Source organism: Vombatus ursinus, unplaced genomic scaffold (genome assembly GCF_900497805.2).
Source record: "Vombatus ursinus unplaced genomic scaffold, bare-nosed wombat genome assembly UNPS02005659.1, whole genome shotgun sequence".
In the NCBI taxonomy this organism is placed as follows: Eukaryota; Metazoa; Chordata; class Mammalia; order Diprotodontia; family Vombatidae; genus Vombatus; species Vombatus ursinus.
The window spans coordinates 8767754-8795066 of record NW_020945437.1 but is presented as its reverse complement, the minus strand read 5'-3'; the positions used below and the strand labels follow the sequence as shown (position 1 = coordinate 8795066).

Below are 27313 nucleotides of genomic sequence, written 5' to 3'. Positions count from 1 at the left end.
CAATTTGTATTCCAACCATTTTGCTCAGTGTTTTACATATAGCAAATACTTAATAACTTTTCATTCATTCCTTCATTCAATCTAGGAGACTTCAATATATATGGTGATATTTCCTCTAGCACTCTAACCTCCTAGTTCTTCAATTTCAATTCTCATGATCTCTTCCCTTATTATATCATAACCACCCACAAGGACCTTTGAATCTATCATCATTGTATTCTACTTCCATAATAAAGAATTATGAAATTCCTTTCTCCAATCATAATATTCTATCATTAGTTTTCTGCCCATGTTTCACTCTACCTAAACCTAGGTAGAGTATAAACCTAGTCTCCTCATTGTGAATTCTAGTCTCTTCCCAATTCAATACTCTCCCAAGCTATGAGTCCCACTCTGGTTTTCTTTTCCTCCTTCCTAATCTCAGCCAATCCTACTGGATATTCTCTTTGACTCAACTTCTCATTCACTTCTTAACCCTTTGCATTCTGGCTTCTGGCCTCACCCAACTGAAACTGCCCTTTCCAAAGCTACCAATGATCTCAATTGCTAGTTCAGGCCCCATATAACTTCTTACCTCCACTACTATAATAGCCTCCTACTTGGTCTCCCTGTTCCAAGTGTCCCTGCTCTCCATGCAGCTACCAAAGTGATCTTCCAAAAACACAGGTCTGATTATGTCATCATCCTGTTCAATAAATTCCAGTGGCTTCCTATTACTTCTGGGCTCAAATATAACTTCTTGTTTGGCATTTAAAACCCTTCACAACCTTGTTTAAACTTACCTTTCCAGGATTATTATACATTATTCTCCTTCATGCAATGCATGGTCTAGCCAAACCAGACTTCTTGCTACCCCTGCACTTAATATTCCAGCTCTTAATCTTTGCACAGCCTGTCCCCCATACCTGGAATCCACTCCCTCCTCACCCCCAACTCTTAGAATCTCTAGTCTCCTCTGAAGTTCAATCACTACTTTTTACAGCAAGAGTTCTAAACCTGGGATCTGTGAACTTGTTCTTATAACATTTTCATAACTATATATTAATATAATTGGTTTGCTTTTTAATACTGTATATTCTATATAATGAAAAACATGATTCTGAGGTGGGGTCCATAAGTTTCACCAAACTGCCAAAGGGGTCCATGACACACAAAAAAGGATAAGGACCTCTAGTCTCCAAGAAACCTTTCCTGATTCATCCAAATTGTATTTATTTCGTATTTAATTATGTATGCATATGTCTTCAATAAAGTTTAAGTACTTTAAGGGCAGGGACTTTTTAATTTTTGTCTATAATCCCAGCACCTAGCATATAGGATAAGGATATAGACTAACCCTGTGATCTCACTGGTACAAGAAACTCCCAAATATGGAAACGGCCCCTATCAATACAAGCCTTACAGAGTTGTCTAAAGCACTGAGAAATTAAGTGACTTGACCAGAGTCACCCAGTTAGTATGTCAGAGGTAGAATTTGAACCCAGATCTTCCTTGCTCCAAAGCCCACTCTAACCACTACACAAAACTGACTCTCACTTAGTACGCAGTAGGTGCTTAATAAATGTTTCATTGTTAACATATAGTTTATAAATTGTTTTTAATACTTCTTATCAAGACAATTTGGAAGACTCATTACACCTATGTTTGCAAAGGTTTTCAAGTAGTTTAAGTTCATGCATCCTGAATTATTTTTTCTAAGTATCTTTTCAACTGTAGCAAAATAACCCAAAACCTAAAGTCATAATGTAACTAAATTCTTGAGAGCATCAGTAAAAATCTAGGAACATTTTATCTTTTCTCATCATGTATCTCAGACTCTATTGGCATACTACATGATATGGATTCCCAATTGACCACTGCTAGTTATATAGGTCTTAAGGCACCTTTGTTACATTCAATCATAAAATATCCAAATTCTAAGAGAAATATTTCCTCTTGACCTTTACCTTCTTTGGATAAAAAAATAAAAAGTTAAGCACATCAACTACTCATTTTAATGGGTTATTTGGCTTATCAGTAAAAGTCCAGAATGTAGCCACAAATGTACTATATTCCTGGACATTTAAAATTTGAATAGTTGACATTTTATTATATGAGCAAAGCAATCAATTGTGTACATTTTAAAGAGCTGAATGAAAAATAAAACAAAACAAACACCTCAGACCAAAATACTGTAACAAAAGTTTTGTGGAAGCTGCATTTTATTTGAAAATCTACCCATTTTTGCTAACATACATTTTAATATTGTAAACAAAAATAGAATCTGCAGAGACAATGCAACAAGTATGCTTAACTCATGTATAGAATTGCTTTCCTACTACTGACTGTCCTTCTTAAGGCCCCTCTCAACCCAAATGTTAAGATGTATTTACACAAAGCACCGATCAACAGTGCAGCTTAATTCTCCGTTAACTAAACTCTTGCTAGACATCTGTAAAGACACTATTTTCCCTTATTTAAAAGGTACATGATCATAAACCTGGCACAAGCCAAATGAAAGGTTCCAGGATTTTGCCCTCCCCCCACATAATACCTCCTAGAGTTTTACCGAAAAGAAGGAAAGTCTTTAAAGTGAAAGCAATTTCTCACATTCATTTTGGAGAGGCCCTAATGTCAAATGTAGAATAATGACATGCCAAGCACAAAGCAATAAAGTTCCTTCCAGATGCACTAATGTGGAATTAAAAATGTAGTGCTTTTCCTAGTCAGCGAACTGTTCCCTTGCAAAATCTAGGCACAGAATTGACTATACGGATTAATGCATTCATAACTCTTCCCTAATTCCCATACAGACTGAGAATTTCTAAGAGATTCATATCTATGGACTTGCTGTAAAATATTTAGTGCTCTGTATGTCAGCTGAAAAGCATTCTGAATCAGAATCATTTTTGTGGATAAAAATCAAACATACTGTATACATCCATACTCATTTTCATAAGGAGGTTTGATAATGTTACTTAAATTGATAATCATAAATAAATACAAATACATAAGGAATGTCTACTGCAAACTGAATATATAATTTTTTAAAGAAAAGTTAATTTTAGTTATTGTTTCTACATTTGAAGATTGAAAAGAAAGGTACTGCATAAGAGTTATGATTTTGATCCCCGAAAAGAGTCCTGTTAAATTACGGTCAAGGACACACACAGCTCTTCATTCCATACAGCTTTTCCAAATACAAATTTCACACTTTCTGAATAAGGGCTTTTCTTGGTAGGTTACTGATTATGGGTATTAATAAGGAGTTGAAAGAACTGAAGGGTTAGTCACCAAAAAGACAGAACTTAGTCTTAAATCATGGCAATTCTTGGCTTTATACTGTACTGATGCTTTCTCCTACAGACTAGTCCCAATTGCTGTCATGGGCCCCTCATTGAGTTCCTGCAGCATTCTAATGGAAGAGAGGAGAGTTTACGAGACAGCAATTTTGATCTTGCTGGAAGTAGGGGTTTGCTGCTTGAGCACTTGTCTTTTTGGAACAAATGATTCCATTCTCTTCCACTGGATTATTACATAAACTGTATCTAGAAAAAAAAATAAGAAAAATCTAAAATTAATTCACGGCATTACAGGATCTTCCACAGAAATGAAAATGTTTCATGACCTTTGGCATTCAATTGTCACAGAAGTGCTCACAGCATGCTTTTCAGAAGTCCTTCATGCTCATAGCATGCTTATCAGAAGTCCAGGCTGTAAAGTAAAGTAAGTATTATCTTGCTAATCAGAGCAAGAATTCACCACATTGACAAGAAAAAAAAATTTAAAGTAATACAACTTTTTCATTACAAATTCATAAAATCTTTCGATTAAAACAAAAATTCCATTGTTCCAATTCTGTAAAAACACAATTTGGGGGGAAAAGTTTAGAACAGTGTTTCTAACTAATCAAATAATAAAATTCAGATACACACACACACACACACAAAACCTTAAATCTAACTTTAAATCCTCCAACTCTCACTCTCTCTCTCTAAAACCTCAACAGGAAAACTAGAATTCAGTGTTTACTAAATCAATTCTTTTACATTTAGGGAAATTAAAGTGATTTGGGAAGAATAATAAAGAAATATTTTTGAACAGGACTTGGCTTCATTCAAGCAAAACAAAAACAAAAAACACCTGGCATTGTCCTTAAAATGGCTATCCAAAGAAACTAGTAAATTGTTGAAAAATCTACCAAGTGCAAAGTCCCCAACATCTAACAGGTATATCCAAATTAGAGATGATAATTTTCCAGAAAACAAAAAACAACAGATTAAGTATCTAACACTCTTATTTATGGTTTTCAAGTACCCACCTGTTTTTACACAATACTGGGGGAAATGATGCTGACAAGTACAGGAAGCACACATAGAACAGTGATCCTTCAGAGATTCGTGTAATGAACTCTTCAATTAGCCATGATCATATAAACATCATAACTAAAAATTTGTTCCTAACCAAGATCTAATACAATCTGCCAAAACTGCATCGCTCTCTTTATTTCCTTCAAGACATTGGTCTAGACCATCCATTTTTAAAGGATGCTGTATGAACCCAACCATCCACTGTTAGCAATGAATGAATGTTATTTGGACATGAAGAATGATGCTTCAATTTCATACTTTTCATTTACAATAAAGAACTTTCCCAAATGTTTGCTCATTTATTTTGGGAAAGGAAATTTAGATTCCCTTAAAGAAACAAGCAAAGGGAGAAGGGGAGAATTGGGCTTAATGGCATTTTTAATATATATATATGTATATTTCTTAGAGTCCCCATCTCCCCCAACAACAAGCAATACCTAAAGTGTTTTATAAGAAATCCTCCAAAGAGAGCTCTGCAAAAGGGTCCTTTCCTGAAGCTCTGTGAGGACTGTGACTGGAGGGACTGGATGCTGCAGACAGCTGGGGGAAAAGAAGACAGAGAAAGGGAAAGAAAAAAGGTCTCAGAATGACAGAACATGAAAGTAGAAAATGTAATGAAAGAAGAAGTGGTTTTGGTTTGTTGACTTTGATAAATATAAAGGCAGCCTTTGGAAAATGGGAGGAAAACAAAAAGTTTGGTGATATGTGAAGTGAAAGAATATCCAATGGCATGTTTCTTTCAGAAAATAAACTTCTTACTACAGAAGGTCAAAAGGAAAATTATTTTTGCCAAAAGCGGTCAAGGTAAGTTGATCCCTTGTTAAGATAAGGGTTGTTTCTATCTGTTCCCCTCCCTCCTTCCCTCATTCCCACCAAAATGAAAGAAGATGGAGCCATTTTCTCTTTCAAAATTGAGTCTGGTTTCAGGATATGAAAAATATCATCTCTCTCCTTTCTCAAAGAGGTGAAAGTACTGTCTCTTAAAACACAACGACAAAATATTAACATATATGACCTTCCTCCCTCCTCTTGGTCTGAATACCTTTCAACTGGACCACACAATCTTAGGAGTTGGAAATGTCCTTGGGAGGGTCATTTAATCTAACATCCCACGTACTTAACTAAAAATGAAAAGTTGAGGTTCAAAGATATAGTTCCTTGTATTCATGTAAAAAATTCTCTTGGCAATTTTTGTTATTACTTAGCTACACTGTATGCTAACTGAAAAGATTATATGAACTAGAAATATTATCAAGAATTTGTCTACTCTCTAGACCTAAATATTAAAATTTTCTATTCTCATATGATCTTTAATAGGCTACCTTCTTCAAACTTCAATCTAAATTTTAGCTTCAATTAGCACAAAGCTATCTGAAGAAGGTAAACACCTTCAACGTAATCTTCCACTCCAATCCTAATGACTCTGTACAGTCTATCAACAAGCAGCAAGTATGTAACTAACTTTAAGCCATCTTTCTGCTATGTCTTGCTCATTCTTTCCTATATAATATTATGTTTGTTACATTGATCTCCTATCAATCTAGCATTTAATCTGAGTTGATTAACTGAAAATATTGTCAATTATATCTCAATATTCAAAAGCTATATGGATTGTAAATCTCAAAGGCTGGTAGTTCAGACTTGACTGTCATTCTTTTTATTCTTCTTTAAAAAGAAAAACAAAACAGTAAGGCAGGACAGGAAGCCATTCGTAGTTTTGAACAAATCTCAAAAATTCCAGAGTTATGGATACAGAGGCCAATTTGTAGGCTTAGAGAGTCCTGAGTTGTCACATCCATTATTCTTGTTCCTAATTTACATATTGGTTTCATTACAGGATGTCTAGTAATGATCAGAGACAGTATAAGAAAGAGGAACAATCATAGTTATAATGGTTTGGAGGATATCACACAATATTGCTTAGGGATCCCATTTTATCCCCACAAAAATATAAGATACACATATATGCACACACGTGTATATATATGTATGTCTATGTGTGTAACCTCTTTTTAGCCCAAATAGGGAAAGTTTTACAGAAGCAAAGTTTTGATTGTTCCCTCCCTCCAATGACAGGGAGCTCTAATGTCACTGGGATGATCAAATAGTGATTACATTCCTTTCTCTCCCTTTTGTTTCCAAACTGAAATCTTTGCTTGTCAGTAATTCTAATTATTAATCTCCTTGAACATACATAACATTTGGAAAAAATTTATGTTCCATAGTGTTTATCAGAATTTATTTTTAAGCAATATCATTTTTTTAAAAAAAGTTTCTGAATTTGGCCCATCTGAGACCATCTTTTTGTCTTCTAAATGTTCAAGAGTTTTACCATCTCGTATTTAGAAATCAAAGATGTTTACAACTGATGCACTCGTGCTGAAGACAAAGTTACCTTATGACAAAATGTTTCAAATGAAAAACAACAGAATCTGACAAAAAAGCAACCAGTAGGAAAAGAGACAAATTAGGAAAGTAGGGCTTAACAAAATCATATACCATTTCCATGTTACTAAGGATAAGGATATCTCTTCAAGACTATGTCCAGGTGAAAGAACAGGCAGCAACAGCTATAGCTCTGGCTTTCATGGCTGCCTGATACCTTGAAGCATCAGTACAACAGGTACCAATCATAACTCAATCCAAGGGGGAACTGAAAAGTTGGCAGCTCAGAGAAACAGGTAAACGGAGAAACAGAAAGTAACAATAATAGCACTACTGCCAAAGCCAGGCACAGCTAAACAAGGTCAGATCAGCAAACAGAAAAGCATAGTGAAAGGTGGTCTTCATGTGGAAAGTAACAATTAGGTTGGTAGGCCTTTAAAACTTTATGTGAAGTTTAACTGAAAGAATAAGGATTAACAGTCTTACTGAACATTTGAAATGAATATGAAGAAGGGAAGGCCTGTAAGGAAACAAAGCAAGGCCAAGGAATTATATTAAAATATAAGTTCTTTTAAAGAAACATTACCTTTTCTTAATCCATGAATTATCAGCCAACATCTAAGTTGCTACTGAGATAAAATAATATTACATATACCATTACAAGAATCTCTACGTACAAAAATCCAACCCTCAAGGTTATTCATTTCAAATGATTTCCACTATACCAAAACAAATGTTCAGTCAGTTTGCTGCAATGGAATCTCACCTGCATAATATTTGAAATGGATCTTTAAACCAAAGGTGAAAGGCAGTATTAACTCATCATTTGATCTGCCTCTCGGAAAAAAAAAACAAGATACGTAAGTAAAGCTTACGAGGAATCAAACTATCAAATTCAGAAATAGATAATCAAGGGCAGCTAGGTGGTGCAGTGGATAGAGCACCAGTCTTGGATTCAGGAGGACCTGAGTTCAAATCCAGCCTCAGACACATAACACTTACTAGCTGTTTGACCTTGGGCAGTCACTTAACCCCATTACCTAGCCAAAAAAAAACCAAATAAACAAATAACCACAGAATGCTCTTGTATAGATCTTAAGAGCTGGAATTATTTCCTCTAAGTGAAATCCTATTTGACTCCTGAAAACAAACTGATCTTTAAACAGAAAATTTTAGATTTCAAAGAGAAATTAACAGATGCAAGGTCCCTTTGTTCATTTTCCAGGAAAGGAAAAGATTTTTCATACAATTAGCATAAAGTGAAGATTCTCAAAAAAATGTATTTTGGCTTCAGAGAAAACAGAGACACAAAAAACATAACCTCCATTGTTGATATACTATATATTGCAAAAACAAAACTGGATGTGGCATTACTGTTGAGGCTAGAATACAACAAGGCCAAATCTGAAAATATGACTGATAACATATCATGGGGCCAACAAGTAATCAATGCTTTTTAAAACTAAACTATGCATTACTGGAAAATTCTAAAATTCCTTTTAAAGATATTTATCCAGACTATCAAATTTCACTTCCAAATCCAGAATACTTGGCATTAACACTGCCAGGCTGCCTGCAGAGTCAATGTAGATGAACCACATTGCCAAATACTGACAGTTAATATAAGGTTAAAACACAAAAACAGTCTGTCATTTTGAAACACTGACAACTCAGCTTCTGAAAATGCTTAATTCAGAACTATACCATTTTGGAAGAATAAAAATACAAGTGGAATTGGCCTATAAACATACAAGCAATATTATATGTCAGTCTTCCATATTTAAAGATGATGGTATTATTTAGTTGTTCCTGCGTGAGGAAAGAACAAAGACAGATTTCTATAATGTACACATGTGAAGTGGCTGTTGTATGGTTTGATTCAATTAATGCTCATTAGGGTCAGTATGGTTGGCAACTCTTAAAACCGTGTTCAGATGCCTTTCTTGTTGCAATCCATCTTGGATTATGATTATTACACATCAGGTGTGTTAACATAATTATACTGCTGTTTTTGAAGCTGCTGCCCCAGTGGCTCACCATACAACATCCTGTTCACAATCATTCTCCTGATACATTTAGCTCTATGATACTGTGCTAAAGCAAACAATATATTGATATTAGAGATCAGTTATACTTTACTACCTTCAGAGCTACCCAATCATTTAATGTTCAGCCTAGCTCACTGAACACAACAAACTGCTGCTCCAAGAAACTAGACATAATATACACAACACTGGCCACATGGAAATTCAGTTCTTGACAATAATGACAAAAAAAGCATTGGTCTTTTAAGTCAGATCTAGGTTTGAGTCCTAGCTCTTCTACTTAGCTACGTTGATGACCCTGTGTAAATCACAGTCTTTGTGAAGCTTAAGTTTCACTATCTACAAAATGGGAAGGAATAATACCTACACTATCTACTTCCCAGGCTTGTTGTGAAATTATTTGTAAACAAAATGCTATATAAATGTGGCATGGAGACAACCCTGAGTTCTTAATCTTACAGTCAAGCTGAGACTATCATTTAAGGACTAACCTACCTAAGTTCAAAGATGCTCATCACCAAAAGACTGGCAATGAAGGTGACTAATTTTGGGTTCGAGGGTTTGTGAGGAGTGAAAATGGGATGCCAATGAGAGTTGTGGTGGACACACATACTACAAGATATAGTGGTTGATTAGACATAGGAGATGAAGGAGAGTAAGGAGATGAAGATAATGCTGATGTAAATCTGGGAGATGAAGAACAATGAAAGTTCCTTTAGGGTTAGAGAATTTCAGAAAAAGGTTGGACTTGGGGGAAAAGATATTGACTTCTAATTTGGACAAATTAATCTTAAGATGCCTATTGCATACATCCAATCAGAAGCCAAATCTTGTAATTTCTACCTTTATAATATCTCTTACACTTATTCGCTTTTCTCCATTCACACTGCCACAAACCTAGTTCAGGCCTAATCACATCTCAGTTTGACTGTTGCAACTGTTTCCTAATTGTTCAGCTTAAGTCACTCCCCTCTCTAATCCATCTTCTACATAATAGCTAAAATGATTTTCTTGAAGTGTAGCAAGTAACTCTCCCACTCAAAATCCAATGGTTTCCTATTGCTGCTAGGTCCACATATAAGCTGCTCCTCTGTTTGGCATTTAAAACCTTTCACAACTTGGTCCTGATCAACTTTACCAACCTTATTATACAATATTCTCCTTTCCAGACTCTATGGTAAAACTAAATTGGCCTTCTTGCTGTCCATCATACATGACATTAACACCCATCTCCATTGTTATTATGGTTGGCTGACCCCTATGCCTGGAGTGGACTCTCACCACAACTAAAGCTATTAGAATGCCTTGTCCCTTCAAAACTCTATTCAAGTGATATTATCTAAACAAAGTTTTCCTGATCCTCTTGCTATCATAGTGCCATTTCTCCACCCAAAATTTACCTTGCATTTACTTATATATACTCATTTACATATATGTTGGCTCTCCCAATAGAATTTAAGCTCCGTGAGGGCAGGGATAGTTTGTTTGTTTGTTTTTTAAATCTCCAGTGTTTAGCAAATTGCATAGCACACAGCTGCTGCTTAATAAATGCTTGCTAATTGATGGAACCAGTTAATTTGATCTGATATGAAGTTGGTGATATAGAACTGGAACTCAAAAGATAGATTAGTGCTTAGATATAGAGATAAGAGTCATTTTTATAGAGAAAACAGAACCCTTCTAATGATGTCACCAATGGGACAACAGAGAAAGAAAAGGACCCAGGGCAAAGGTTTGGGGTGCACTAAAGATGACTCAGCAAAGGTAACAGGAGGAGAACCATCAGAGAATAGTGTCACAAAAACCCACAGTGGAGAAAGCAACCAAGAAAGGTGTCAACAGATGTTGCAGAGAGGTTGAGAAAGACTGGGAAAAGGCCATCATCAGATTTGGCAATTAAGAGATCATTGCTAACTTTGGAGAAAATAGTACCAGCTAAGTGATAAGGTGAGGAATCAAACTATACAGGGTTTAGCAGAAAGTGAGAAGGCAATAAAAGTACAGACAGCTTTAATCAAGGAGTTTGGCTGAGAAAGGATAGAGTGCTATTTCTCAAGAGAAAAGGAAATTTGTAAGGCAAATTCTTTTTCTTAAATATATTCAAGGACTACCAAATAATTTGAATGGTCAAGATATTACGGGGGACTAAAAACAACGTTCAACAAGACAGTGATTATTATATGAGCAGGGTAGGAACTCAAGCATTATCTAACTCAGGAAATATTGCAGAGAAACAAAGATTTTCATCACTAACCTCAGCCCCGTTATAGACCAAGAGAACAATATTGTGATCCAAAATTATACAGGGAATCAAGTAGTCTTAAAGATATTCTATAGGAAGAAAAGGCAAACCAAACTTTCAATGTCAGGGAAATTGACACTATCCTTGAGAGTGCTCTACCTGACATACAAAGGTCAGGGGAAAATATACTTGACAATTAAACCCAGAATATCCATTATGCTGCCATGGAAACATGAGATAATTCAAAGCACGTTATCTGGTTGAAAATGTCAATGTATATTCAAAGAAGCTTTCAGTCAGTCACAAACTATACCTGATCTTATTTTTTAAAATAACAAACAAGTTCTCAGAGACTAAAAGTAGAAATTCAGGATTTCAAAAAAAAAGGTAGCTGAAGCATTCTACCCTACATATGAGCAGAAAGAACAATGAATTTGTATTCAGAAGACTTAGATGGAAATCCTGGCTCTGAAAGAATATATGTGACCTTGGGCGAGTTAAAAACCTAACAGCCTTACCTCCTCCTTTATAAAATGGGGATATGTACACTACCTATTTTACACAAAACGACCATGAGGAAAATGTTTTGTAAAATTTAAAAAAGGGATATAGGTGAGTTACTATTAATAAATAGTATAATTTGAAATAATAACTATGAAATTAGGATAGGAATACAGTAAAGGAAACAAATAGGAATACAGTAAAGGAAATAAAGTTGTAGAAGTACCTACCACATACTAAACATGAAACCAACCAAAACAGAAAATGTAAACATGTTCTTACAAACGATTGTTTCTCAATTATATGTAACATAATAAATGCAAGTTTCAGATAAGTAAGTGTTCTACTTTATATATAAAGTAGGGCCAATTTCAAAATAAGCATTTTGAAGAATATAGTATTCAATGGAGAAGGGAACATATATAGATAGATAGATAGATAGTGCCTACTATGTGCCTGGCACTATAAAATATCTCAGTTGATACCCACAACACTCCTGCAAGGTAGGTACTGTTATTATCCCCATTTGACCATTGAGAGTATTGTTATTATTTCCATTTGACAGTTGAGGAAACTGAGGCAAGAGAGGTTAAGTGACTTGCCCAGGGCTACACAGTAAGTGTTGGAGGCTGGACTTGAACTCAGGTCTTTCTGGCTCCAGGCTCTGCACTCTTATCTACTGTGCCACCTAGCTGTCTCACAAGCATATTCTGTTTTTAATGAAATCACTATATAGATATATTTGATTGTAGAGGTAGCAGGGAGCCACCCAGACTGAAATCTTTCACAACTTGGCCCAGATCAACTTTACCAACATGATTATATACATTACTCTCCTTCCCACACTCTATGGTATAGCTAAACTGGCTTTCTTGATGTCCATCATACATGACACTACCACCCATCTCCACTACCAAGGAAGTAACATGGGCATGCCTATCCTTAAGGAAAATCATTTTGACAGCTATTTGGAGTATGATTTCTAAAGGACAGAGACTTGAGGCAGGGAGACAAATTAGGAGGCCATTATAATAGTCCAGGTGAGTGGTCCTTTGGCCTGAACTTAAGTGATGGCCATATGGAGGCAGAAACAAGACTTGGCATCTGATTTATGTGTAGTGTCAGTGAGGATTCCAGGATGACTCCCAGGATGTGAATCTGGGCAAATGGAAGGATGACAATGCATTTGATACAAATAGGGAAGCTGAAAAGATGGAGTAAGTGGAAGATAATGAACTCTGTTTTGGATATATTAAATTTGCTATGCCTATAGAACATTCAGAGGAAAATGTCCAATAAGCAATTGGTAATGTGATTCTAGAGCTCATAAGAGAGACTAAGGCTAGATATATGTATCTAGGAGTCATCTGTACAGACATGATAAACCACAGGAATTCGTGAGGTCACCAATCTCTTGGTGAATGCAGATAGAAAAGCTTAGGGGGTTCAGGACAAAGCCTTGCAGTAGATCCAGTCAATGTGACAAAGATGATGATGCGAAAAAGGAGACAGGTAGAAGAAATGAGATAACTGTCACAAAAACAAAAACAAAAAAACCCAGAGAAGAGAGACTATATCTAGGGGGTAAGAGTGGTTAACAGCGTCAAATGCTACAGAGAGGTCAAGGGGCTGGAAAAACAAGGTATCATTTGTGACACTAACTCAAACATCCCAAATCAAACTCTTTCATGTTATCTATCTAAAAGCTTGAATGAACGAGCTATACTGCTGACAATGCAAAAGGCCTTTTTTTATATTTTTAAAGGGAAAAAAAAGAATTTTGGTTCTGTAGAACAGCTGACAAATGAGGTAACTGCCAACAGTGACTATTCACATGCAAGTACAAAAAGAAAACGAAACCTAAATATCAAATAAAGAAGTTAGTTCTTACATATTCAAGCAATTCAGGAAAAGAGACCATTTTTGTAGGACAAATTATTTCCATATCAAGAAGCAACAGTGCCCCCCATTGAGAATGGTTAACAGCTCTCACAAAAAGTCTTTGTTTTCATTCAGACACTTTACTGATGTCAGACTTTAAAATCAGCCATCACAAAACAAATAAAACAGCTGAGCCATTCTAGATCTCTAGACAGAGCCCCTGTAAAATGCCTGACAAAGAATCAGTTATCATCAGTACAATCAGAAAACCTAAAAGAACCTACCTATTTCTGACCAAAGAAAAGGCCCTACTACTCACTATTAAATACACCAATTTTTCCCACTGCACTTTAATTGACCCAATTATTTATGAAATAATTCAATTCAAATATGCATAAGGGAATGGTTACATTTTCCTCATAAAACACAAAATAAATCTTCTTAAAAAGAAACTGAACTATTTTGAAAAATAAAGAGAAAAGATCTATTTCCACTTAGACTTATGTAGGGTTGATAAGTCTCTACAAGTCACATATACCTTCATAGAAATTAGAAAATTAGCAAGACTTCTACACATTAACAAAAGTGCTTTATTGATGGTAGGCAAGAAGATGCTCAGTAATGGCACCAGTCAGTGATAACATTCCAATACAGTCTAATCAGCAACACAACTAAGTAGATGAGGTTGTACAAGAGAGAATATCTTTCATGCCAACTTCAATTTTTCAAGTAGTGTTCATGGGAGTTATATGAGGTGATACATAAAGAAAAAAAATTAGAAAATAGTTATATTTTAGACCAACAGAAGGGAATTTAAAATTAAGTACAGATACCTCAGCCAAAAATAATGAGCTTATGAAAAATGGAAACAATGAAGCTGAGACTGAGGATCAGACAAGAAGAAGTTTTCTTGTATTTTTCTTGTGGAAAAAATGGAAAGGCATGGACAGTAACATAGTTATTTAAGTTCGAAACTAGTTGAATAGCCAGACTCAAATATGAATGGTTTGAGATGGACTTGAAAGGAAGTCTCTTGGGGACTTGTGTTTAGTTCTGTACATTTTATCCGCAACTTCGGTAAAGACATATATAGATAGTACAATTCATTAAATTTACAGTTGACACAAAAGCAGGACAGATAATTAACACATTGACTGGCAGAATCAAGATCTAAAAAGACCCACGCAGGCTAAAAGATTGGGCCAAATTTTTAAGATGAAATTTAACAGGAATAAATGTAGTTTTATTCTTCAGTTCAAAATACCAACCTCACAAGTACAAGATAAGGAAACCAAAGGGCAGATTATTTGAAAAAGATATAGGGCTTCTGGTTCATTGAAATGCATAATAGTGATAGGCCAGTCAAGAAAGCTAATATATCACACTATATTAAGAGATGAAAAACTTCTAAGGAAAAAGGATATGATAGTTCTGATGTACTGTTAAACCTTACTCAGATCACATTTGATTATTTTCTTTAGTATTAGGCACCATATTTTAGGAAAGATATTGATAAACTAGAAAGCTTCTAGAGGAAGAGAAGTAGGTTGTGTAAGACCTTAAGGTTTATTCTATATTTATTCTTAAGGGTATCAGTTGAAGGAACTGGAGTTGTTTAGCTTGGAGAAAAAGGCTCAAGGAGAACACAACTATCTTCATCTGAAGTGTTATTAATATACAAAAGAGGAGTTCAATAATCAAATCAAATCACTTTAGGTGTGAAAAGTTTTTATCTTTCTTGCTTCACTTAAAGTTTCTCAAAATATCATTTGATATCTGACTCTCTTCCATTGAGAACTCTGTTGTGTTTTTTGTTTTGTTTTCAGTGAACACTGGTCAGCCCTCCATGCTCACATTCACCATTATACCACCACTAAACGTTTTAGATTATTTGCTTGAGTGAATGTGGGGGAAGGGAAAGATGAGAAAGGAGTGAAATCAGTCAGGGAAGGTTTCTTGGAGGAGGTTAAGTTTTTTAAACCAAGTTTTGTTCTGTTTTTTTTTTGTTTTTTTTTTTTGCTAGACAATGGGGTTAAGCGACTTGACCAGGATCACACATCTAGTAAGTGTTATAGGTATGAGGCCGAATTTGAACTCAGGTCCTCCTAACCCCAGGGCTGGTGCTCTATCCACTGCGCCAACCTAGCTGCCCGTAAACCAAGTCTTTGAGGAAATGGACAGAGCATTGTGGCCTTTAAATTGGGAAGAAAAAAGCAAAGAGAAAAAGAAGAGTATAGAGACCATATCTTCTACACAGAAGTGAGCAAGAAAATTACTAGTATCAATTATTCGTGAAAATTATTAGTACTAATAGCTCACATTTATGCAGTCCTTTGCTATTTAAAAAGAGCCTGCTAGAGAGCAACTTTAAAATAGTGACAAACAATAAAGATGGCCTTGGATGGAATAAGGGAGGCAGGAGAGTGAGAAACAAAGTCTATGATATTCACATAATTGTGGAAATCAAGTACATTATTATTTTTCATTTGCTCACTTCTTACTATTAGAGTAGAACCTTGTGAAGAAACAGGAAGACAAAAAGAAAAGTTGATTGAATGCCTGGAATATAATAATACATATACTTTCAATACAACAGGGAGTCATTGTAGGCTTAATCAGAGGAGGGAAAAGTAATGAAAATACCATTTACAGAATATTATTCTAGCATTTGGGGGCAGAGTATATTAAATGGGAGATTGTTCAAGTATAAGACACTCAGAAAACCTGAAATAGGTTAGACACTGTGGAAATGAACAAAAATAGATTACATTATATAATACTTTCCTCACAACAACCTTATGAAAAGACAGTGCCAAGTATTTCCATTTTCATAAGAAACTGAGGCTCAGAGAGATCAAGTGACTTGGCCAGGGTCACAGAGTTACTAAATGGCAGATTCAGGACATAATTATGTCCAATAGGTTCAGAAGTGACTCTGTGGATGAAAAGTAAGAACTGCACATTTCTGGATTGCCTTAATACATTTAATGAGTTCTAAAGTAAAAGGGTCAGTAAAGGGGAAGAAGATGGACCACATGGTGGTAATAAAGTCTTATTCATCCACATTACCAACACTATTGTGGAATTTTCCTAGTCTTCTTTTCCTTCCCTAGGAGGGTTCTCTTTCAAATCAACAATGTTTTAGGGAAGCTGCCAATCCTTAGTAGATTTATTCTCCTGTTACTGCCTTATTTCCTAGGTGATAATGTAATATTTCCTTTCCTAGAATAAATCACAAAAACATGTTCCTGTTATTCACCCCACCTCCAGCTTACCCTTTTAAGAACACTGAAAGCCTGGAACATTTTTTGACTTTATGAGATTATTAGCAACTCAGAAGGCAAAAGGTTTAAGAAATACTGGTATAAATGCAAATAAATGAATTCTAAGGTTAGCTTTTAAGAACACTTAAAGAAGGAAACTAATGCAGAGACTCCAAAGTAGAACATATTTTAAAATGCCAATGAAATTCTTGACAGTTACAGGAGCTACGTGGCATTAAACACCTAGGTCTGATTAGCCATTCCAGCAAGAAGCCCAGAAAACACTGAAAGATACCCCCTCAACAGACAGGCAGGGTAATACAATACAAGAATGCTGCCTGAGCTACAACACTGATGCAGTCTCCACTCACTGATGCACTCTGCTGCTTCTAAGAAAGATAGCATGTAGAAGTGCTTCTAGGAATGCGTTGTGCCAAACATTTGAAACTACATTTTAGGTTCAGTAGTGAATAAATTTCTCAGCTCTGATTTAAATATTTCCTTTTGACACAAATCTGTGATCTTCTCTGGGTCCCCCAAAAGATAGAAAATAGAAATAATACAATTTGAAATTGAGTTGGAACATTAAAGTAATACATCTTTTCAACGAACTCACTGCATCTTGTTCTTACCTCTATTATTAGGCTTTTATCACATTTCACTCTGCTTTAGCTATTTGTGTATGTCTTTTGTCTCATATTAAACTATATATTCCTTGAGAACAGGGAGTATCATTTCTGTATCTCCTTTGTGCAAGGTCTTACAACAGCCTATTAATGAATGCTTATTGAATGAAGAGATGGATCACTTTTTTTTTTTAATGAAACCCAAAAGACCCAAGAAATAATGTTAAAGATAAAGAATCAGAGATTAAAAGACAAGAATGAGGAATTTTATGACTATATAATAATAAAGGATGGATAAACTGATTGAAGGGAAAATTATATATATTTTTAACAAGTTACTGGAGTAAAATGGCTACTTTAGTTTTTCAACATTTTAAAATGGAAATCAGTACTATCACTACTGGAAGGCAGAGAGTGTCAAATACTTTTATATTTTAAAAAAAAAAGCTTAATGAAAACTATAAACTTGTGGGGGGAACAAGGGAAACCGAGCTAAAATTTCAATTACTCCAGACAATTTATAGCAATATATCCAGCTTTCTTGTGAAACTTATTTTGAAAATTAATTCAAATGCTACAAATGAAAAAGTCAATTTAAAGACCAAGTTGATCAAATTAACTTCAATATTAAACAGAATGAAGATATTTTAGAGCAAAGTATTAATTTAAATCAATCTGAGTTTTACCTCTTAAGGATAAAGACTAAATTCAGTTAAATGTCTAATTACACTGTCCTTTTAGAACAAAAAAGAGAAAAGAACTGTAGAGGCAGAAAAAAGAAATTCAATTCAAATTTAACAATATGAATTTAAACACATGACCAATAATAAAATGTATGCATCCTTCAATTAGAAAAGACGCAGTACGTAAATTAGCCAATGCTAGAGGGGAACTGTGCTCACAGATCATGCTGATCTGCAAGAAGAAGCAGCATAAAGAACATTTATTTATCATGTAGGGTTAGGTAGCTAAATTTCTGTCACAAAAGAAAACATCTACGAACAAGGAAAGATAATGTATGTAGACAACTCTCAAGGCTTAAAAGCATTACCTATAAGATTAACAAAAGACAAAAAAACCCACAGAACTTTGAAAAGGAAGCAAACTTGAAAACTATACAGCAATAGTTTGGAATTCAGTCAGTCACATGGTTTTCTCTGAAAGCACAAAAAGGAAATCAAAGGACTGAAGTTATAGAATTTAACCATTTTAGCCAAACAGGTTAAAGTTATATGTTAAGGTTATAAGAGATCAACAACGTGAGATATATCAAGACCCTCACTTAAGACAGACCAAATGGACTAAATGCTGTTACTGTGCATATTATCCTTTGGTGGAAGAAAGAAGATACCTCAAAATGTTAGCCTCATTATAGAGGGTAAAACTAATGAATGACATATTTGGGTTCATACAAGAAAACCACGCATAAGTAACAAAAAGCATCTTTCTTAAATTCCAAATATATACTTCTAAGCCCCAGAATACCAATTTACTAAGAGCTTTACTAATCCTTCCACAGAAAAATTTTAGTTCTCTTATTAGTAAACAAGTATTTAATTTGGTAAACCTCCCAGATGAAGTCAGTCATCATAACATCAAGTGTCCTACGTTACCTGTGCTCCTGAAACAGGGCCAAAGGGGTTTGGTGGTCTCATGACAGGTTGGCTGTATATTAATGTTGGTTGTGTCATTACAGGTACATTTCCCATCTGAGTTGGCTAAAAATAAATCAAAGTTAGAGGACATTATTTGTCAGTGGACTCTTTCTCCCTTTTAAAAAAGAAAGCTACAAGAATTAAAAATACTATAGTACTTTTGGTCTGGTTCAAAGGAAAATTAAGTTTGAATATATACAATAGAATAGCAGCTACAGACTCCAAGAAGGTAAAGAAGCCGAGGTATCTCTCAAAGAAAGTCTTTCAAAGACCCCCACTTTTATAAAACATGTAATACCTAAATTACAAGCCTTGACTGGAACAAGGATTTCTAAATTTTATTGGCTATAGAATCACAGGAAAAGTTACAAATGTAAGAAAAGAATCTCTCTCCTAAGCATGTTAAAGCAAAGTACTTCCATACATACAGTATAAATCAAAGTATAGTGCTTAAACCCATTAGCCACATGCCCTCAATACAAAGTGAAAAATTCAAGTTAACTCCTAAGGGCTCACTCTGAAAAAAAATATCAGGAGGCCTAAAATATCTATAGAACACTTATTACAGAATCAACTCTTGATTGTTCCAGAGTATAGTAACTTAGATTTGTTAAAAATCACTACCACCCACTTCCTAAATTAAATTCATGGATGTCACCATCTATTAAAAGAGTACACACAGGATATTAATGTTCTTTTGACAAAAATTTCAGTTTTTGAACAATTATTGTATAGTTAGGGCATTTGCAACAATACAGATAGCATATATATATATATATATAGACGGATAGATAGATATAGATGTATATATATTATATATAAAGATATAGACATAGGTATCTATACATAGAAATATATAGCCAGAGGCAGCTGGTGGTGCTTTGGGCCTGGATTCAGGAAGACCTGAGTTCAAATCTGGCCTCAGACACTTACTGTCAGTGCAATCCTTGGCAAGGCCCTTAACCTCTGTCTGCCTTAGTTTCTTCAACTGTAAAATGAGGATAGTAATAGCACCTACCTCACAGGAAGGTTGTGAGGATCAAGTAAGATAATATTTGCAAAAAGTACTTGGGCACAGTGCCTGCAGGGACATAGTAATTGCTATATAAGAGCTTATTCCCTTCCTTCCCTATCCCCTGCCAAGCAAATTAAATCCAAATGAATACGTACTATTCCATATCCTATCATTCCCGTTGGTGTTGTAGCAGGATAGGCCATTACGGGGGGTGCCTAATGCAGGGAGGGGAAAAAAAATAATTTAACAACCAGGAAGTGATTCAATTATGTACAATTTTAGGGCAACAATAATAGCAATTGTAAAAAATAAAAAAAGAAAGAAAGAAAAAAAAGCTTTGCTAACACAGCCAAGACGAAGTGGCACTTATAAACATCCAAAACTGGGATAACTATTTTTTTTTTTAAATGATCTGTATGTGTAATTTAACTGGAGTAAGGAATTCCTTGTAAATTCCTGGTAAACAATCTCCCTCCTCCAATATGGTACCTGCTCTGCAACTTACAGTTCTGGAAAGCAGCCTGGGGCAATAAAAGATTAAATGACTTGCCCTGGGTCATAAACCAATATATATATATATATTTATCAGAAGCAGAATTTGAACCCAGGTCTCTATCCACTAGGTCACAGAGTCTTAAATTAATGGTCAAATATTTATAGTTTTTCCCTGGGGGCAAAAAGTTTCCTTTCAGTTAACAACAACAACAACAACAAAAGGCAATTACAAACTGAAAAGACTCAACCTTAGATAAAACAACGACCCAAAGAGTAACCATCTACATTTGATTATAAATAACAAATGAAGTTATTTCTGAAAGCCCTTAATTATAAAGACCTATTAGTACAACAAAAGTATGTCTAAGAAGACTGATAAAATTAAATGTTAGATCCTTAATTCAGCAATAACATAAGTATTCTGACCAATTAATAAGAATAAGCTTCTCAAAATCAGAATTTAGCTCAAAGCTAAGTTGCTAGTAACCTTCGTGGTTATTTAAAATGTTTTAAAAGCGTTATTATGCACTATAATGGTGTGATTGAGCATTTAATTAATGAATTAATCACAACTATCAAATAAAGGGTTTGTATGCCACCTGTTCACTAGTGACACAAAAGCCATCTTTTTTGGGGGGGAGGGGAGGGAGATAGGGAAGACCAAAAAAACCTCAAAAAAACCCCTAACTTCTTATATGCTAAAAATTAAGCTTTTTAAAAGTTGTTTTTCCTTTTAATTAGGGTTTCATTAATATATCATACTCTATTGTAAAAAAATAAGTACATTATATAATCAGGGTATTTAATCTTTTGGGGAAGATATTTATTTTATCACCTTATACATATCATAAAATGAAAACTGATGTTACATAAAGGTGAAAGACCAATAGCACGGCTGGAATTATAAAAAAACAAAAATGGAATTCTGCAATTTAAATGGATGTATAAGTTAAATGAAGCATGAGTTAAAATACAGGTTATTTTGAATAAAGTTTAGTATTTAAGTGAGCACAAATGACTTATTGGTCTCTCCCTACTTTAAAATTAAGATCTGCCATGTTAAGTCAACAAACTGTCAAATACAGCATAAGCCTGTGAGATTTCATGCAATTATTATTTTAAACACACCACCACAATCAACATCCCCCTTCATTCAGAACTCATCAAGTGCATTAAGGCAGCACAGACACATACAAACAATAGACACCCAGCTATCTGGAAGCAAATGGCAGAATATTAAGCAAGAAAAAAAATTTTGATATTTCCCATGCCACCACTGGAATCAAGTCTGCAGCATACCCATGAAATCAGTATATGCTAGAAGGAATTTTTTGGCACATTGAAGATCTTAATATGAAAAATGTGTAATAGCTGGAAGGTTATGAGATTCTGCTACAGCAGTGGTTAATAACATGCCGATTTTATTGCAAAAAGGCTAGTTTTTTGGTCACTTACGTATTGTGGAAAATGCATGCCATTCTGTTTTCCCCAGGGAGAACAATTACATAATGCAATAACACTGGATTAGAACAAGTACTTACACAACAGAAAATACACAGAGCATTTTAGTTCACATGTACATTTAATATCTACCTAAAATACAAATGCTTATAATTCAAGTAATTTAACAAAGGGACATCTACATTAAAACCAACACTGCCAAGGTTAAAAACAATTTCCTCTGCTTTGGACTTTTCTGTTTATATGTTCTTTTTTTGTTTTTGTTTACATGTTTTACAAGAAAAAAGCCCACTATCTGTCAGTTGTCTAAAATTCAGAAGCCATGCAGTAAATTTCATATGCATATTACACTAAACCTTCAGCTAATGTCCATGGCAAGGAAAGATTAATTGGCAAATTCACTAGCAGAGTCTGGAATACAAATACACTTCATATAGCCGGCAGGAATAAATAATTTTTTTTAAAAGGCTTTAAAACCTTGACAGTGTTTATGTATTAATGGAACAGGTTAGAAATGTAGAAAAATGTTACAAGCAGCAATTCTGTTCAAGTACTAAAAATTTCCAACACTGCAAGTAATCTTTAATAAAATCTATGACATTTAGTATGATAAAACATAAAGGGAATAAATAAGGAAAGGAGGAGAGAGAGAAAAAAAGAGAAAGAGAGAGGTGGTAGGGCATAAGACAAAAGGAAGAGAGGAGAAAGGGGGAGAGGGAAGGAAAAGTAAAAGGGCAAAGGGAAGCAAGAGATTGTTCCCAGTCTACTGATATCATCATACAAATTATTAGTGGAAGAATTACAAATTACTTCCACCTGTATAAAAGATCTGAATTGTTAGCATCTTAGTAGCCAAAGTTTAAGTGCCTGTATTAATTCCATATACATTTGTAAGAAGCTGCACGGTGTAAAATTATTTTAAAACTGAAAAACACTTTTATGATACATGAATATTTATATTAGCTTCCCATATGAAACAGTCACGGGGTAATTCTCATCTGTGTTAATGGGAATTCTTTCAGATAAACTGGAATATAATCCTATGTATATTTAGTTTGACTACCAATAAAAAATCATAGCCTCCAGAAAGTGTAAATTTTATTATCTGCTACTAGTGAACCTCGATGAGTCTTCAAACAATATTAAACAAAGACTTTTCCAGCTTACTTTCAGCATACTATTTACTAGCTTTTGTCTTTAATCCAACCACATGCTGAAACATGCCTAAAACCAAAGAAATCTGGCAACAGATCAAAGAAACTGAATAAAGGAATTATCTTGAAGTGAGAAAGTATAGGGACTATGATAGGGATTAGATTTGTAATTTCATTAATCTAGGAAACTCTCTCTACCAAAGGATGAGCAAACTCTCTCTATTCAGGTTGGTATTTCTTCTGCAATTTGGACTTGGAGAGCTACCTTGGAATACAAAGAATTTATGAGATTTCCCGGGGGGGGGGGGGGAGAAGAATGTTATCACACAGCCCCTATACATCAAAGGCAGGACTTCAACCAAAGTTCTCTATCCATCACACCATATTTTTCTCTGAGAAATAAAAAAATAAAAAAACCAATAAAATTTGTTGTTCTTTTTCACACGAACATGTTGCTACTAGTAAATCAGTAGGAAATATTTTATTTTTCTAATAATTTACTGAAGTCACTCAATAGTCAATCATCCTCAAGACAGCAGGCCAAATGACAAGGGTAGTTATAAAGTGAAGATTCTCTATAAAAAGCTCAGCTTGGAAAGTCATTAGACATCTGACTTTGGCCTCTTTAGCAACATGTTCTAACCAAAAAGATTAGCCTGTGCAGAAGAGACCATAATGATAACAAGAAGAAGGTAGATTTTCATGTTGATTAAATGTAGAACTACCTCTAACAAAAAAAATTCTCCTCTCAATCTTGCCACAGTTAATTCTTTTGGAGGTTATGGGTAGGGAAAGATTTGTGTAGAGTAAGTTTTGATATCTACTCAAATTGCTAACTTAGAGCCATTTAACCTATACTACAATGCATTCTAGAAATTCTGAGGTTGATAAAGTTAAACCACCTATTTTCTAATTTATGTGAACTCTCCCTACTCTCTAATATTAGGAATAGATCTAAAAACTCACTTATGGTACTTTTTTTTATTGTACATGAATTTTACTATAGATTATACATGCACCACTCTATAATGAACTTCATTTACTTACCATTGTTGCAGCATTCCAAGCAGTCGTAGGTGCAACTTTTGGTTGCCAGTTAGATCCTCCAGTTAATTTCTTTTCACCTGGTTGACTCCAGTTTACATCACTTTAAAAAAGCACAAGTCACCACATTAAACTCCCTTAGATAATTTTCTCAAAAGACAATGAGATTAAGCAAAGTAAAACAGAAATCCCTTTCATTTTTTAAAGCTAGCTAAATTAGGTTTTTAAAAGTAGTATATGTAAAATGGAGGTAAATATACAAAAGAAAAACTTACTTCTTAGTGGTTCCATTTCCAATGCCCAGATCTATGATATAAGGAAGAGAGTTTTAAATACTACTCTTACCAAATGAATCAATTTATCATAAAATGGAAAAAAATACTTACTGCCTACAAGGTTGGCTAAAGATGAATCCAAGTCATCTGACACTAACTTGTTCGGTGGTAGTTTGGCAATAGGAAGACTCTGGTTCTGAGAGGCCACTGTTGGTTTTAGAAGTCCACCTAGTTCATCAAAGCCTTAAAGTTATAAATAAACGAAATAGGATTTGTAAGGAACTTCACTGTACTATAGCTTTTAAAAGGCAACTCTTTTTGCTCTCCTTGTTCTTGAAAAGTTCTTTTAGAAGATTTGTACATTAAACTCTCCAAAAGTGGAGTCACACGAAACTAATCACGGTATTTTCTCTTACATATAATAATTTAAAGAGGGGAAGGGTTTATGGATAAAGAGAGTTACTTATTAAGGCTTAAAAAAGACAAAGGAAGAATTATTCAGACAAATGACTATATACTGCCTCCAGAGTAAGCCTTCTGGAACTCCAGGATAATTGAAACAAAGTTCTCTTCCTTATATCTTCTTCCAAGACATTTAAAGGGCTAACTGGTAGATGAAGAAGTACAAATAGTACTTAAGAATTCTTTCTTTTTCTTTTAGCAAAGGGACTTTGCAAATTTATTCTTTTAAGTAGATTTTATTAGCAAAGAATATTAGCAAAGCTGATAATAAACCAAGAGGTCATCAAGTGTATTCCTTAGCTTAAGAGATGCTTAAACTGCACCAAAATGACTATAACTTAACTTTCTTGAGAGGTCTAGTAAAAAAGTAGCAGCTCCACTGAGTACAGGTACTTAAGGTTTAAGTTGTTAAGTTATTGTCCCATTCTCTGTGACTCCATTTGGAGTTTTCTTGGCCGAGATATTGGAGTGGTTTGCCCTTTCTTCATCCAGCTCATTTTTACAGATAAAGAACTCAGGTTAAGGTAAACAGAGTTAAGTGACTTGCTCAGGGTCACACAGCCAGTAAGTGTCTGAAGCCAAATTCATGAAGGTGAGTCTTCCTGTTTCCAAGCCCAGTGCTCTATCCACTGTACCATCTAGCTGCTCTGTACTTAAGGCTGGAGTAGTCATTTACCTTTGTATCCCTAGCACTTAATACACAGAAGGTACTTAGCAAATGATGAATATGAAATTGAAAGTAGAGGTCAACTTGGTACTAAAAAGAAAAATTCAATTTGCTTCTTTAAGATTTTTCTTAGAGGATGACAGGAAGAAAAGCAAAGCAAAGCAAATCCCACTAGCCAATTCAAAAGATCTGCTGATAGTTGTTATAATGGAACTACTTAGATTCATAAGAAAATCATACAATATGGTAGCATATGACTAGTGCCAGATTAATCTACTTCTTTGCATCCTTTCTCATTTAGACAAAAGGTGAAATATTCAAGGATATTAAACTATGAATACAGTGCATTAAATTTCTGGTACCAAAGAATGAAGCGCAACAGAAAGAACGATGAATTTGAAGTCAACGCATGGGTTTACATCCTGACTTTTTACTATGTACAATACTTTAGGGCAAATCATTTTACCTTTAGGCATCAGTTTCCTTGTTTATAAAATAGAGGAAAGAAGTTGGACTAACTTCCCAACTAAAGCTTTGGTTTTATTATAAATTTGAGAAAAAAACTCAACCGATTGAATTTAAATAGCTTAAACTTAATAAGAAATAGAATGGCCCAGTGGATAAAGTAATGGGTTTGGAGTAAGCAAGATCTGGGTTCAAATCTCAAACCTTATATATACTAGCTGTGGAAACATGGGCCAATAACTTAGACTGCCTAAGACTAATCTTCTAAGTTATAACCTGATTTCCACACCTAGGGAATTACTGATCTTTCACATAAGTTTATAGTAATTATTAACCACCTCTGAAGTCTACTACATGGTAGGAGTACTACTTAGTGCCAAAAAATAGTTAGTTTTGCTTTCCTTATTTTCAGTTTATGTGTGTGTATATATATATATGTATACACACAGACACACACACACATATATGTCTATATATATCTAATATAATATATATAATAATATATAATTCTACATAGAAAAACTCATACATGTGTAAATGTTTTGTCTTTGAGACAAACCAGTAGGCCATAAAGAAATGTTCATTCAAACAAAAATGAAAACAAACCTCCTCCTCCACATCAACTCAAACCCTAGAAAAATCAGGAATACAACTGCTGGAGCCCCTTTAAATGTGTGCTGAAAGGGCTATATGGATGTCATTTATATTTTAGAGTCCATTTATAGAGCCTAGGACATTATTGGAAAATGTATTTTAAAATAAGTTTCCAAGTTGTTTTCGTATCTTTTATTTTTGTTTGTTTTTTAATTTTTTTCATATCTTTTAAATAAAATATTCTTACATGTTTTCAGGTTTTCTTATTTGGTCTTTTTTTTTTAAATATAAAACCTCATGCCTTATATTTTAAGAAGTTACAATTTACTTCAGAAACAGGGCTAAAAAGGAAAAGACAGATTAAGGCGGAAGGGGAAGCAAAGCAGGATATCTTAAACATCATTTCCAGTGATCAGCTGACCAGGTTCACATGAATGAAGTACAATTCAAATAATGAGTCAATAAGTTGGTCTGTTTGGTGAGGAGATAAATGCAAGGCTAGAGTAAAACAAACACACCAGCAAATAGCATTTAAGATCATAATTTTAGAGTGGAAAAGGACCCCAGAGGTCATCTATTACACTCTCCTCATTTTATAGATGAGGAAACTGAGGTCCAAGGGGCTTAACTGACTTGCTCAAGGTCATACAGAGGCTAAGATTCAGAGATGGGATTTCAATTTAGATCTTCTGATTCCCATTCAATGTGATTTCCATTGTCTCAGGTACATAAAA

At 34.5% G+C, this 27313-nt stretch overlaps 1 protein-coding gene across 16 annotated transcripts in view; it reads right to left on the bottom strand.

The window, feature by feature from the left end:
* Positions 1-2169: 2169 nt before the first annotated feature.
* Positions 2170-27313, bottom strand: part of PICALM (phosphatidylinositol binding clathrin assembly protein) — a 120272-nt gene continuing 95128 nt past the window's right edge. For 5 of the 16 annotated variants that reach the window (XM_027848049.1, XM_027848052.1, XM_027848061.1 and 2 more), the window contains 7 exons: positions 24503-24634; positions 24392-24422; positions 24120-24219; positions 21913-21936; positions 20118-20177; positions 18906-19010; positions 2170-3527 (listed from right to left, as the gene is read on the bottom strand). In XM_027848049.1, coding sequence (XP_027703850.1) covers positions 3513-3527; positions 18906-19010; positions 20118-20177; positions 21913-21936; positions 24120-24219; positions 24392-24422; positions 24503-24634 — 467 coding nt within the window. In that variant the 3' untranslated portion in view covers positions 2170-3512. The remainder of the gene's footprint in view (positions 3528-18905; positions 19011-20117; positions 20178-21912; positions 21937-24119; positions 24220-24391; positions 24423-24502; positions 24635-27313) is intronic. The other 11 variants (XM_027848053.1, XM_027848056.1, XM_027848059.1 and 8 more) reach the window with 4 other exon arrangements.